General features: G+C 42.7%; 1 protein-coding gene across 1 annotated transcript in view; it reads left to right on the forward strand.

Annotated features, from left to right (window-relative positions):
* GPC4 (glypican 4) overlaps positions 1-15,596 on the forward strand; it is a 107,571-nt gene that overhangs the window by 63,654 nt on the left and 28,321 nt on the right. Inside the window, exon 2 of the mRNA XM_081808237.1 lies at positions 9,497-9,655. Within this exon, the coding sequence (XP_081664363.1) occupies positions 9,497-9,655 (159 nt within the window). The remainder of the gene's footprint in view (positions 1-9,496; positions 9,656-15,596) is intronic.

Below are 15,596 nucleotides of genomic sequence, written 5' to 3' on the forward strand. Positions count from 1 at the left end.
AAGGGATGTCATTAAGTACAAACACTGGAAATGTAAATGTTTCTTTCTTCTTTGCCATTTCATTGACGCTTGGCTAGAATTTTAAAGAACGGTTCCTGTGGCATGAAATCTGATGTTAGAGAATCATTTTTCTTTATGTGAGCTAGCAAACTTTGCTATCACTTAGTGTAAAAGCTTTCTAGATAGCCATTTGGAGAAATATCTTTGGGAGGATTCATGATTAATGAATGTGCTGTTCTTTAGGTGTATTTTTCCTAGAAAGTAGGTTTACTGAAAACCCATTCTTACACTATTTTGGAGGGAGGAATTTTAGGTGTATCATGAAAGAGAGTAAAAAAAAGTTGGTGGGGCGCCTGGGTGGCTCAGTCGGTTAAGCGTCTGCCTTCGGCTCAGGTCATGATCCCAGGGTCCTGGGATCCAGCCCCACATCGGGCTCCCTGTTCCGCGGGAAGCCTGCTTCTTCCTCTCCGACTCCCCCTGCTTGTGTTCCCTCTCTCACTGTGTCTCTCTCTGTCAAATACATAAAAAAATCTAAAAAAAAAAAAAAAAAGTCGAGGGTTTTTATTTTCCTAAGCACCCAAGCTGAAAACAATTATGAAAAAAAGAGAAGCTACTTTTAAAAATGTTCATGACCTGCACGACCCATGTAGTGTATATGAAATGGAAGGTATTGATATTTATATTAGAGCAAGTGTCTGTGAACTTCTCCATCCACCAGCTGCATTTTCTTCTACACCTGTGATAAACTCGGGACTCATCCGCCCAATATTTCTGATCTTGCTACTTAACCTAAATGGCTTTGGCAGGTTATCTGAGGACAGGGCTCCTGGGGGTTCCTGGAGAAATTATTTAGGAATAAGAAGGAAAATCACTCCTGTTTTTTTCTGAGGACACTTTGCCTCATCCACTTTCTCTGTAGTCTTAAGTGATTGCCCACAGACTGCTTTCAGGGGCAACCATTAAGACTTCTGTACCTAGGGGGTGTGCAGAGAAAGAGTGAGAAGCTGGTGGCCAGCATTCCCCGACCCTGGGAATCCCTGTGGCCCTCCAAGCCTGGCCCTGACTAGCTGTCTTAAATTAATGCACCTGAAGCTCAGACAGGAAAGCTCTCTTACGTTAGTGGTAAAGCGAGAGAGTGCCGACTTTTCCTGCCTGCCCCTAGCCAGCCCCCCAGGAGTCCCTAACACAGTCCTGTGAGCCTTCATTAGCACCCACTGCTTAGGTAGTATGCATTGGAGCCTCCAAATTATTGAAGAGTTTTGGGTTAATCACCAGTATTACTATTCCTGTTTAGAGTCCTGGGCCTGTTGTAACTGCAAAATCGATGCAGGTGCTCTCACTGTTCTAAAGTGACGGTAACCTAGGTGGGAGTGTGCATTTCCCGCCCCTTGCCTTGCTCACTTGGGCTGATATTGCCTTACTTCAGGAAACCTTTGGTTTACTACTACTATGAGGGGGTTCCAAGATTGCCAGATAGAAACTTAGGTTCATAATTTCTTATCATCTAAAGAGCGATAAAAACCCTGCTTGATTTCTATCTGGAGTGGATTTGAAAGCTGTTGCCAGCTCACTGGAGTGGCGCATGGAGTTTGAAAATAGCAACCCTAACTCTTCCAACTACACTTACAGGAAGGTATTCTTAGAAAAATACAATGCAACTGATTTTCAAAATATATGTGTTTCTGATTGGCTTTCTCTAGCCTACCTTGCAGGATTAGTGGACCTAAAAATAATTGGCAGTCTTAAGCCCTCCAGAGCTGTATTTTGGCAAGGTTTTGCAAAATACTAACTAGCTGCATTTCTCCTACTGATTGGTAGGTGATCTCAAATGCTACGTCTGCATAATAACTATAATTTATGTGCTTTCTTACTAAGGCTTAGGTCAAATGACTTAAGGCTTTCGATGTGCATCGCACATCCTATGTGGTAATTCCACTCCTTTTCGCAAAGGGGTGGGTGGATTAATGTATATGCTCCCCTAGCCCCCCTGGGAATATTAAAACCCTTTAGAGATTTTCTTTCTTTGTTCCCGTGAAGCAGAACATTGTATATTCCTCCTGTGGTTCTCGGGTAGCTTGGAGGCACTGGAGTTACACAGCAGCCTGCTTTTTAGCTCACTTTGTGGCTGCATGGATTTAGGTCTAGAAAGTGAGCAGAAACCATTTTGGTAACTCTTGACCAACGGCAAGGAATTGTTTTACTTTTGGAACAAATAAAAATTAGAAAAAGAGTAAAGTAGCAATTGAGGAATTAGGGAAATCACCTCCAGCAAATAATAGCTTAATGTAGCTCCGATCAGTAAAATTACACCAAGCATTGATATTTTTTTAAAAGCCTGATGAAAGCTCCCCCCCCAAACACACATATTTACCCCTTTTTCCTTTGAAAACGGAAGTTTGCTTTTTAAAAAGTAATAATAAACTTTTTACCCTAGAAGAGTTTCAGATTTACAGAAGTTGGGAGGATAGCACAGATAGTTTTCCTGTCATTAGCATCTTACCTTAGTGTGGTACATTGTCACAATTGATAAACCAATGTGGATGCATTATTATTTGAAGTCCCCATCTAGTTCTGATATTCTGATATTCTTAGTTTTTTATTTTGCTAATGGCTTTTATTGAGATATAATTCATATTCTAAATGATTTGCCCATTTAAAGTGTACAGGGGCTTTTAATATACTCACAGAATTGTGGATTCATCACCAAAATCAATTTTAGAACATTTTCATCATCCCAGAAAGAAATCCCCTACCTTTTAGCTGCAACCTCCCCTTACTTCCCATTCCTCTAGGCAACCCACCAACCTACTTTCTGTCTCTGTAAATTGACCTATGCTGAACATTTCATATAAAGGGAATCATACAATATGTGGACTTTGATGGCTGGCTCTTTCACTGAGCATAGTTTTTGGGTGTTTATTTTGTTTTTGTTTTTGAGATTCAGCCATGTTCTAACACGTATCAGAACTTCATTCCTCCTCCTGGCGGAATGATCCATCGTACAGATATACCACATTTTGCTTATCCCCGCCGATGGACAGTTGGCTATTAGGAATGATACTGCTGTAAACATTCACATACAAGTCTTTGTGTGTTTTCCCCCAGTGTCATTTTTCTGTTCCAGGGACCCATCCAGGATACCATATGTTAGTCCATCATCGTGTCTCCTTAAGCTCCCGGAGCTTTGCTTTTGATAGCCCTTGAGAGGTCTGTGTTTCGTTTTCATCAGTTCGCTCTCACTCATGCAGGCCGCTCAGCACCTCTTGTCTGGCTGTCTTGAATTCTCTCAAATCCACCCTGGAACAAGAAAGTTTCCTGAACTAGCCAGAGGAGAGAAGGTGCTGCCCTCCTGGCCCCTCTCCCTCAGCTAGTACAAGTTGTCGGGAAGGTCTCTTCCTGGATGACTTCAGTAGCTTATCGGGGTAGAATAGATGTTCTTTCTTTCTGCATTTCCTCATTGCACTTTTTACATTTACAGACTGCTTCCTTGTTTACAAAGGGCTTTGTAAGGCTCTGGTGGGTAAGCGACTTTCCCCAGAGCCTGCAGTGAATCATGTCCAGCTGGGACTCAAACCCAGGGCCTGACTTCCCACATCAGTCTTCTTATCCCGAGACTACCAAATTGTGTTAAGTATTTGGAGCCTTCTAAACTCACTTCCTAAACACCCTTGTAGAGAGCTAAGTTTTCTTCAAAACCCAAGTGAGGCACTCCATTTCGGCAAGAACGAGCAATGTGAAATTATAGTCTTCTTATGTTTGCAGTTTACAAAGTGCTTTCCAGTCTCTTCTTCTCAAATGTTCCTCACTGCAGCCCTTACCCTTAGGGTGCAATTTGTGTCTCTATAAGTTACCAACGGCACTTGGTCATTTTATTGGTAAAAGTCAGTTGGGGTGCAGAGGATGTCTGTCCTACGGAAGTTGGGAGGATAGCACATAGTTTTCCTACCGTTAGCATCTTACCTTAGTGGGTACACATGCTGGTGCAGGCGAGCCTGGGTTCTCTACCACCGTGTCCCGGAAAGGTTTCTGGCTGCTGTTCGCCCCATTTAGAACTCTGGGGGGACTAATGACTAGCATCTCCTAGTATCTCCTACAGATACAGAAGCCAACACCTTAGTGGTGCCTACAAGTATTCTTTTATCACCACTCCCCCCAAATGCGTGAGAAGCGGAGAGACATTTTCTTGGCATCTAGTCAGACTTCAAAATGAATTTTCTGAGAATGACCTAGAAAGTGGTTGTAAAATACGGGTGAAAAGAGTCGAGTTTTTAGTAAAGAAGCAGAGAGCTGGCCTGAGAACTGCTCACCATTTGTAGCACTTTCTAGGGGGGAGTGGGTACGAGCAACCGAAAATCCACAGACATTGGCTGCACCCCATTTGTACCTCAGAGCCAGCCTTTGGTAAGAGGAAGTGAACGAGATAAAACGAGAAAGCGCATTTCCACAGATTGTTTTCCACCGAGTCCTGATAAAGGATCGAATAGATTTCTCATCCTCAGTGCCTGCTTCTTTAGCCACTGATTTGAAGAGCTTCCAAAAAGGGACAAATACACGGCAGGATCGAGTAGTAATTTATTGTGATTGTCTTTGTTCAGCTTTGAAAACTAAGGCATTGATATCAAGACTAAAGAGAAATTACATAGAGCTGGTGCGATTGAAAAAAGTTTGGCTCTTTCGAGTGATTTTTTTTGTTTTTAATGACATAGAGTTAAGCTTTAAAAGCACGCTTCATTGAATCTCATCCAAGCCTCCGAGGACAGAGCTAGGGGACCTTTTTTCTTTAGAAGGCCACTGACCCACAAAGAAAAAAAATGAATCAAGGGCCGTGTACAAAAAAAGCAACTTAATTTAGGTGCTTCCTTAGAAAACCATAAAGCATTCAACTTACCTGCTTTTTAAATGAAGATCAGGGAACTCTAAATAAGTACAACAAATTTTAAAAAAAAGCCGCCGGGTTCATATTTGGTGCAGTCCGAAGCTGTGGAGGAGGGTGATGAAGAACAGTCTGGGGGAGGAAAGGAGTGAAAGCAGCCAGGAGGAGATACATGGAGAGAAGCCTGCACCCACAAGGGTCGTTGGAAGGAGGAGGTTGAGCTGGGGAAATAGAGGAAACAAAGAATAGTCGTAGATCATGACCCGCTGTTCACCTGAGCCATTGGACTAACTGGTTCACGACTATTCCCAGCTCTTCTGTTGGTCTACTACTTAAGCGATTCAAGTACTAATTCTTATGGAAGTGTATGTAGCAGAATTACCTAGGGCCCTTTAAAAAAAAAAAAAAAGGCACATGCCCAGTACTTACCCCCTGCACTGTCTGCCCACCCGTCCCATATCAGGTCCTCTTGTCCCGGTCTTGCTCACTCAGCCCGAAGAAAACATTGCTCCTTCTTTTCCTAAATGAGAAAGGATCACCAGGTTTAGAAAGGAGATCTCCAGAAAGAAAAGAAAGGCATTTCTCATTCAGACAGAGCATTTTAGGAGCAGTCGCAGACAAAGAGAATGTCTTTCAAATAATACGTGTGCCCTTTTAATATAAACCATTTTGGGTACTTAAAGTAGAAATATTCAAGTTCAAGATCAAGAGTGCTCTTCTGACTGAGCCAGCCAGGTGCCCTAGAAATAGTCAAGTTTTATTTATTTATTTAAAGCTTTATTTCTTTTAGAGTGAACTAGTATGTGGGGGTTAGAGTGAGCTAGTATGTGGGGAGTGGGGTGGGTAGGGGCAGAGGGAGAGAGAGAGAATTTCAAGCAGACTCTGCTGAGCATGAAGCCTGAGATGGGGCTTGATCCCACAACCTCAAGATCACAACCAAGAGTGGGATGCTTAACCACCTGTGCTACCCAGACACTTCGAAGTTTTAAAAACCAAATGAGTTGTTCGAGTTCTTATGAGAATGCGAAGCTCGGATTCCATTTTCAAACGCACCAAGACTGCCCCCCCCTTCCCTCATATTTCTCATCAGCCGAAACTGGTTACGGCACTGAGCCCCCAGTAGCGTATGTATGTCTTGGGATTTAATTCACAAGTGTGTCTTGGACTGTGTGTGTCTCAGGCAGGGCTTTGGGCAAGGATGTCAGATTACGTTTTCAAGTAATGCTTTTTAGAAATGCAGACAGAGTAAGTGGTGCATTCCAGGCTACATAGGCAAAGTGGCCTGTTGGAGTAGGCTTCTTGGAACAGAGAGGAAGACAACTTTGACAGCAGAAGCATTAGCCAAGTGTCTACCCTGTTGTCGTCCTTTACACGAGGCGAGCCTTTTACCATTAGACAAAGTCTTCCTGGAAAGACCTTCTCTCTAAAATGAAAGTGGACTCTCTCTTATTAGGTATTGCCAAAACAAATATGTACTCCAGTGTTCTGGTATAAGCTGGTCTCCAGAAGGCCCTGCTAAGGGCCCCTGATGGCTATGAAACGGGCAGAGTACACTGGCCGTGCTGGACTATTTATTTAAAGATTTTTATTTATTTGTGAGAGAGAGCATGCGCTCAAGCGGGGATAGGGAGAGGGACAAGCAGACCCTGTGCAGAGTGCAGAGCCTGATGTGGGGCTCAGTCCCACGGGCCCGAGATCATGACGTGAGCTGAAATCAAGAGTCAGCCGCCCAACCAACTGAGCCGCGCAGGCGTCCTGACACACTGGGCCTTTTCGATGCTCTAGTGTACGTGTATGTGAGTGGAAATGGTGCTCTCGGCGTTCGGCAGGTTACTGGTAACTTTTATTGCTGTTACCCATTTTTGAAAGGTGTCTCCTTAGTGTAAAATTCCCGTGGGTCATTTTATACCCCTCAATGTCTAGCACCTTCTAAAGTACAGAAAATTATTCTTTCCTGCTGTCTCTGAATTTTCTGGCTTCAGGTTGTGTGTGTGTGTGTGTGTATGCATTGGGGGTGGGAAAAAGGTGTGTTTTTCCTTGAATTTAGAAACCTATTTTGATAGCATCCATTAAGTGGCCCCTTGGTTTATTATATGTGTGAACCCTGTTAAGATTTGGTGAATGTAGATTATTTTCCAAACTCATGAATTGTTTCGCCTTGGAAATTCAGTGCATACCCCAATGGAATCTTAGCAGGCGTTTGAAAGCCAGCATGTGATGAATTTTAGCCTGTGACGATCTTAAAAAGTAGCTGCTCCCTTCTTATAATTCATTTAAATAGCCCTGCGTGTCTTAGGCTCTCACTCTAAGCATTCCAATTAATTTTCTATGTGGGGTGTGAGTGTGATGGATTATTTAATACAGCTACAGCAAGTGCTGTCCTAGTTGGGGTTCTTCATATTATTTCACATGTTAAGATCATATTGGGGGAAATCCTCAACCCTGAAACCTGGAGACAACTGGATCTCTCTCCGTTAATTATATGTCTCAGTACCAAAGGCCTGCTGTGAACTTGTTAAGCCAGTGAAGAGGGAGTTTTGTTTTTGGTTGTAACAAAGGTGTTTGCAGAAAATTGAGCCTTAGCAACCTTCTTTGGCTAATGAGATCTAAGATACTCTGCAGCTTCACAACTCCTAAACTCTTAGACACAGTCTTACCCCCCCCCCCTTTTTTTTTGGTTAGATTGATCTGTTGACCAAGGGTTTCAAAAATGCCAAAAGAAACGTTTAGCAGTTTCTGGATGAGGAAGTTGTTTGAAGATTTTTTCCCTCCCCCCTTTCCTAAATAGTCCTTGATTACTGTATCCCCCTCTTTTGTGTGGCAGTAACATTCTCCCTACTTTTTAATTGCTGGGAAGGAAGAATGATCGGGCATTTGTATGATTATGTAATATTTGTGTACATGCTATAGATGATCCTAGTTTAGTCAAATTAAGTTGCTTAAGTCCATTTTATCTGCAGTACCCCACCTCTCCAAAGCCACTGCGGTATCTATCTTAGGTCAAGATTATTCTTCTACTAAGCACACTCAGCCAAGCAGCAGCAATGGCCGGCTCACGGCCCAGTTCATTTCCTGTGATTGGTGGTGTTTGACTGGCTCATCATTCTCCAACCCTTTATTTATTGTTTACACTTATGGTTGACAGGTGCATATGTCTTCAACATACTTAATTCCTGAGTTCCCGAGATCTTGATTTGTTTTCAGACCCCTCGTCTTATGTGGAACATGGATGGCAATAGCAGAAGGAACAGTGTCAGTGAATCCTTGTAAACATCTGTAAAAATTAGATCACACCAGTTAATGATGGTGTGACTCAAGGGGTAGTAACTGTTGGGGTGCAGTTTTCAGTGGCACCACATCTCTTGGTCATTATGAGGGAGAGGTATGGTCTCTGCAAAGCACAGTTGTGTTCTGTGGCAGGAGGAACAAGGTGTGGGTGAACTTTGGGATCTAGTAAAAAAAAAAAAAAAAAAAAAAAAGGCTCTCCAAACCTTCCTGTCCTAACCACAAGCAGAATATAGTCGGTGTAGAGGGAGGGAGATACCTTGTGGGTTGAGTGGCTGTGGAGTGATGCATCTTTTGGCACTTCTCTTGACTCCTAGGACTACATCACTGCACGAAGATGACATTTATTGGAAGCCATTAGTCTATATTGGGATCAGTGGCTACATATCCCGGTATTATGAGGTCAAATAGTGTCTGACAACTGCACAGGAGATGCTGGATGAGAAAATCTGAACTTTGAGGATCATTTTCCATTACACTTTGTGACTTATCACAGCCTGAAATTATCCAGCGCGAACTCCCATTGTTTCCTCTTGGCCAGCAACCCCTTGAAATCCACTTACCCCTTTGCTTCCCCAACAGTATAACTACTACTGGTGTGTTTGCTCAGTCTTTGGCTGTCATGTATTTTATTTTATTTTGTATTTTATTAGAGGGGAGGGGAAGCACAGTGGGAGAGTGGGAGGGAGAAGCAGACTCCTAAAGCAGGGAGCTTGATCCCAGGACCCCAAGATCATGACCTGAGCTGAAGGCAGACCCTTAACCAACTGAGCCACCCAGGTGCCCCTGTCATGTATTTTATAAATCATTCTTCATTAAGGGTACCTTCTCTTGGAATGTAAACTCCCGAAAGCTAGAAAGACTATGTCTCACTTATATGACTTGTACAGTATTTAGCATAGAATCTGGACTAATTTATTAAAAAAAAAAAAAGAAAGCCTTGGGTTGATCTTGAATGATACTGTTTATTGGCCACACCGATTTTCCTGTGGTGTAGCAATCTTCTTGATTCGAACGTCCTCTTGTCTTTTGTAGGTGGCTTTCTTATTTTAGCTGTCCCATAAGGGAATGGATGTTTTTGGTTTATTTATCCCCCCACGTGGGGCTTGAACCCATGACCCTGAGATCAGGAGTTGCATGCTCTACCCAACTGAGCCTGCCCACTGCCTTGATGTTTTTAGTTTTAGTAAAACATTTCAGATACACATGATGTCTAGGCTTTTGTGGGAACCTTGCCGGTAGAAATGAAGCAGAGTGTATGCACTTAAGCCAAACTCTTCCCTCTTGGACTTGATGAATGATGATGGAGATTGATTGTTCTACAATTTTATCTTCCAGGTGATCATTTGAAGATCTGTCCCCAGGGCTATACCTGCTGCTCTCAGGAGATGGAGGAGAAATATAGCCTGCAAAGTAAAGATGATTTCAAAAGTGTGGTCAGCGAACAGTGCAATCACTTGCAGGCCATCTTTGCTTCCCGTTACAAGAAGTTTGACGGTAGGTATTGGAACTTTGGTCCAAGTAAGCGTCAGTATGTGCTTTGTTCTTGAATTTGTTTGACACCTTTTATGCAAGTCATGTTTTAGAGGTGGGGACAGTTCAGTTTCTATGATTGCTTTTTCAGAGCTCCTCTGTCTTTTCCCAAGACATTCTCCTTGTTGGAACCTAAGGGCAAGTTAGCCTTCAGCTTCATTGCTAGGATCCTTCTGGATGCACTAGAATCTGTATGGTAGGCATTATGGAAATATGGTCGCAAGAAGCCAAAAAAGAGATTGAAGGAGTTTAATTTAAAGGCTTTCATTTATTTTCTTGGGTGAACACAAAATAGTGTTGTTGACGTAAGTCACTTAAAAAAAATCTCCCTAATAAAAAGCAGGCATCTGAAAACTTAGCATAAGCATAGAGATTCTGCAGATGCTGGACTTCATATTAAATTTCAAACTGGATTTCCCAGAGACAACTAGAATCCTAGAAGCCCTGTAGAACATAGATAGGATTAAAATTCAGCTCTTGAGTTTGCATGCAGCAATGACCCAGAAGTAGCTACTATATTTATAATTGTTGTTAAGCTGGGCTTCATCCCTTAGCTGGCACTTTGGCATCATTTGTCCATGTAAAGCCACGACCAAACTCCTTTCAGTCCCATGTGCCAAACATGAATTCTCATATGCACGCTGTCTTTTAATAGTGAAGAAATAGCCAATATGAGCCAAATGAGAGGCACTTCAGTCATATCTGAGGCAATGTTACAGATAATAGACTTTAAAAACTATAGACTGTGGGGTCCAAAACACCTCAGGATTCTCTTCTCTGGTGCTCTTCACTCAGCTTGAAGATTGTTATGAAGTAGATTTAATTTTAATAGGAATGATTTCCTTTGTGCCTGTTTTAAAGGCCATTCTAATTACATAGTACCTTTGAAGCATGCTTTTCTTGACATTATGTGTGGTGAAGAAGTACAAGGCAAATTTTCAAGATGTGAAATGTCTTTGAGTATTTCTGCAAAGGGCTTGTTACCATGGTGAGAAGTTGGACTAAATTAGATTTATATAGCTGATAAGGCAGTCCCCAGCTAAAGAACAGGTTGTATTTCGAATGTTGGCTTTTGAGATTTGTTATTTGAAACTTATAACCGATTTAATAAGTGTTAGGTTCCCAGGCTAGACCATGAGAGCATATTTAATTTGTAATGTAGTTGAATTAAAGTTTTCTCTATGTAGCATGTCATTTATCATACCCATTTTACCACCAGTTACTGTGCAAAATTGTGTTCTGTCTTGATTTTATCTCCTCCTCTTTCTGGATGGATGAAAATGTTTTATATATCCATATATCCTGTTTATTAGTCCACGCCCCCCCCCCCCCCACATGCTGTAACTATAAAGAGTACTTAACAACGTGTTAACACCATGTGAAGATGGGTGTTATTGTCAAAAGACATCATTAGGCCACCTCTGTCTCTCTTGGTCACTAAACTATTAGTGTGATTATTGAAAAGACTGGTATTCACTTGACTCTGGCATTTCTCATTCAAGACTGTAATCTTAGCATTTTCTTTTACTTTGAGGAGAATACTTAGATAATTAGATGGCCATCTTTGAAAACTTGAGATGCTGGTACATAAAAATGACCCCTTGGGGTTTAATAAGGGCATTTAGAAGGGAAAAAGTCCTGCTCTTTACAAAAGGCTAGCCTGTTGGTAGCATGATGGAGTGGAGATAAAGCTGTTTTCAAGTTCTGCCACCTCCAAGTCGCCCCATTTCCTGTTGGATATGTCTCCTGCTGGTTCGGAGCCCACGGACATTAGTGACCTCTCTCGCCTACAGGCCTGCCGCTTTAGCTATTCTTTCCTCTTCTCACTCCCCATGGTTTTATAGCATTACTCGTATGATTCCAGTGTGTAATTTTTAAAAAGCCACACAGAGAAACACTATCAGTAAGTGTTAACATATGTTTTTTTTAAAAAGGACGGAAAAACAGTTTCTCTGACCTTTCCCTACCAGGTTTCACATTCAATAAATGTGTTAACACTGTTTCTTTATCAGTTTCAAAACTGGTCATGAAAAATGATTATGAAACTTTAGTTTGTTTCTTCTGACTTCAAATTAAAATATGGCATAGACAATAAAGGTCGTGAGCACAGATTAAATTTCTTTTGAAGGAGTAGTAGTTGAAATGTGTTTGGTCTGGAGATCAAAACAGAGCTGGGATACGTTGCCTATTTCCTCCAGACTAGGTTTTCTGAGATAATTAAATGCTTTTGTATGGTAAAACCTCAGTTGACTGGTATCCAGCAAACCACAATCCTCAAGTGGGTGCTGTGTTTGTTGACTGATTTTTAAGGATGGCAGTTAGGACCCGCCAGCTGTCCTCAGGCCTAAAGAGTAAGTTGAGTGAAATTGTGTAGGGGCTGTCTTGATGCTCAGAAATCCAAGGGCAGGGAGCTTGGTCAAAGAATTTTCCAGGCCATTATAAAGGACAAGCCCGAGCTAATTGATGTGAATGAAAGAGAGGCGGTTGGGCCGAGCAGCAAGATGGCCACTGGAGAACCAAGCTGGGGCGGCCAGGTAGCAGGAAGAAGGCTGACAAGTCATGAGGAGATAGGAGAGGGACACATGGAAACCCACAAGGTCAGGCAACTTCAAAGGAGCATCTTTTGCCATCTTTAAGCTTATGGTATAAATTTAAAGTGGTGACCCTGAGCCCAGGCATCCGCCTGTACCATCAAAACTTAAGTCCTGTTTATGAGATACTGGCTTCTTTCTAAGGCCAGAACAACTAACTTGTTATAAATTTTTTTTTAAGATTTTATTTATTTAGTTTGACAGAGAGAGACAGCGAGAGAGGGAGCACAAGCAGGGGGAGTGGGAGAGGGAGAAGCAGGCTTCCCGTCGAGCAGGGAGCCCGATGCGGGGCTCGATCCCAGGATCCTAGGATCATGACCTGAGCTGAAGGCAGACGCCCAACGACTGAGCCACCCAGGCGCCCCTAAAATTTTTTTTAAAAAGATTATATATTTATTAGAGCGCACACACAAGCGGTGGGGGAGGGGAGGGGCAGAGGGAGAGGGAGAAGCCGCTGGATCCCAGGACCCTGAGGTCATGACCTGAGCCGAAGGCAGACACTTAACCTAACCGAGCCACCTAGGTGCCCCTCTTAGAAACTTTCCAACAAAAATAAGGTTCGTAGGCTTTTAGTGGGTCAGCCTTCTTTAACTAGAAACCATCCCATTGCCTCAAATTTCTATCCTTCCTCCTCGAGGCGCTCCAGAGTTCAAGTGCCAGTTGTGGAGTTTCAGGGCCAGTTCCCTTATCTCTAAAGGCTTTTTTTGTTCTACATGTTCAATTTTTGTACACGTTTAATTTTTTACTGTTTGCCCATCTAAAGAGATTATACAGTCTGTAAATCCATTTTTAGGTTGTGAACTGTGTGCATGTGTGTTTTCAGACCTGGGTAAAGTACAGAAGTATACTTCCTTAGGCAGCATCCCTCCCCACCAAAATGCTCAGGGTTCTCCTATTTTAAACTTGTATGTCTGAGTTTAAGGTCTCACTTCTTTCTTTTTCTACACCGTAATCCCCCTTCTCCACTCTCTAACTGGGGATGCTCTGAACCAGAAATGTACTGTCCTAGGCTGGAGACCTAGAGCCAGGAAGTGAGAGTGGCAGAGCTAGCTGCTCCCCCTCTTGGTGAGTTCTGGGGGGAAATTTTTTTTTTTTTTTTTTGAAGTAGAACTGCTAATTAACATAGCTGAATCGGTTGTCTCATGAATATGCTAATCAGATGCTCAGTTCAGGGGGCTTTGAAAGAATCGCCAGGCAAAGGAATAGAAATAATAGAAGTGGGGCATAATCCGTGTTTTGGGACCACAACATAAAGGCCCACCCCAAAACGTTGCATTTTGTGAGAGACTAGTTGTTTTTAAAAGAAGCATGGTTCGATCAAACAACCCAAATAGATTAAGAAGATTAGAGCTGCCACGTTAAATATATCTCTGAATCACATAGTAAAAATGATGTAACAAGTATGAAAATACATTTTTGCTTAACTTCCCGAATCAAACGGTTTGCATGTTAAAGAAATCTTAAGGAAATAGAGCTGTGTGAGGCTAGTCCATTGCAAAAACTCTGTTAATTCCTCGTGTTAGGGAACAAATGTAGTAACTTCAGGGGCAGAGCACATAGAATTGTCAGCCTGGTTCTGTTGTGAACCCACTGTGACCTGGGGCAGTTAACTGGGTCTCAGTTTTCCCATCCATAAAATGAGGGGGTTGAGCTAGATGCTCTCTAAAGACCCTTTCAGTTCTGAAAATTCTGTGAATCTTCTAAACATGTGACTAGACCAGCTGCTTTAGTGAAAGGTCTTACAAGATGTTAATTAGCTGCCTGTCTGGTACCCTCTATTTTCCTGCTATCATTTCTTAACTCCACTACTTTCCCCAGGTCTTTGAAAACCCTCCCATGAGCCTGAAGCTTGTTAACTCGAATAATAGTAGAAATTTTCTGAATTAGCTTAAAACGCACATAAAAGAAATAATTGTCCCATCTATCTGCACGGGCCAAGTGTAAATCAAAGTGGCCACCCTTCCCTTAAGCCCTCAAGTCCCCTTGTTTTCTATCATTTCACAAAGGCAGGACTCGTCGCACTCTGCAGATTTAGCCAAATCTGTGTTTTAATCACTGACTGGAAATTTCCCAGAGTTCACACGGGCCATCCCTTCATTAGGCCAGTCGGAAAACCAGCGTGGAGGCGCAGGGAGTTGACCCCAGCGTGGGGGCGCAGGGAGTTGACGGCATTTGCATTCACAGGCCCATGAAAGCAGTGACCTTAGTGGGAGGAAGCTGGCCACTCACCTTAAAAGGCAAATGCGTCTGACTAGGCTTCATGGCCATTAGCTAAGCTGAAATTTCTGGAATTTTCCTGACCTCTGACCTCCACTATTTTTTCAACTACGTGGTCTTATTCTTGTCCTTTGCACGTCCATATTGACTGACTCAAGACCCCCCCCCCGGGGAGGTTTTTACGTTTATAGAAAAAACAAGTCTTAAATATCCTCCAAAATGAACATGTGGTAGAATGTAGAACATCCTAGGGCTTGCTTTTTTAATCTTCACCTCAGATTTGCTCCATTCAGACGTTTAAAAAAAAATGTGTTGCTTTCTGAAACCTCTGCTGTAATGCAGTGGACAGCATTTCACGGGATGCGTAGCTCGGAACTGGAGAGAGAGGTGTGAGGCCTTCTGGCCATCCTGTGAATGTCACGCTCTTTCCAGATCCTAATGCTAAGGGTCTTTTGATTTCGTTGGAAGGCACTACTCCTCTTTTCTTTACAATTCTATTTTCTTTTCCTTCCATGTGAAGGGGACTAAAATGCCGGGCATTTTTGCTAACTCTTTCATAATCTCTCTGTGAACCTTGATGAAAAAAAAGCCACTGGCAGCTTTACTGTAATCAAATCAAGAGCTCAGACAAAACACATGCATTTCTGTATTGACAAAGGTTTTCTGCCTTTTGAGTTGTTATCTGAAGTGTGACCAATCGTCGCTCTAGCATTGGCTATCTCGTTGGATTGGAAATGCTTGTGCAACTTGCAGGGCGCCCCGAGCCCGGAGCACCAGCGCTGTGGGCCTCTGCTGTTAGCTTTGACTTCTTAAGAAGTCAGGGCATCAGCAAGAAGCAGCTGATCTGTTTGGAGGCAAGTAAATAAAATGGAAGAGCTTCAGCTGAACGGCTTTTATCTACTTTGTTGGTTCATTGCACTTTGAGCCTGGGAGTGGAGAACACTGTTGTTCCTCTCTGCCCACCCTCCTTCTGTGTGTCTGTCTGTCCAGGCAAAGAAAAGGGCGTATTTGATCTAGCACTGCCTCCCAACTGATTGGGGGAATTCTCAAGCCAGCCAGGCCTTTCTTGTTTATTGTCCCTGCCCAGCTCCATCCCC

The sequence above is a fragment of the Leptonychotes weddellii genome, chromosome X (genome assembly GCF_054177405.1).
Source record: "Leptonychotes weddellii isolate Sample4059 chromosome X, ASM5417740v2, whole genome shotgun sequence".
In the NCBI taxonomy this organism is placed as follows: domain Eukaryota; kingdom Metazoa; phylum Chordata; class Mammalia; order Carnivora; family Phocidae; genus Leptonychotes; species Leptonychotes weddellii.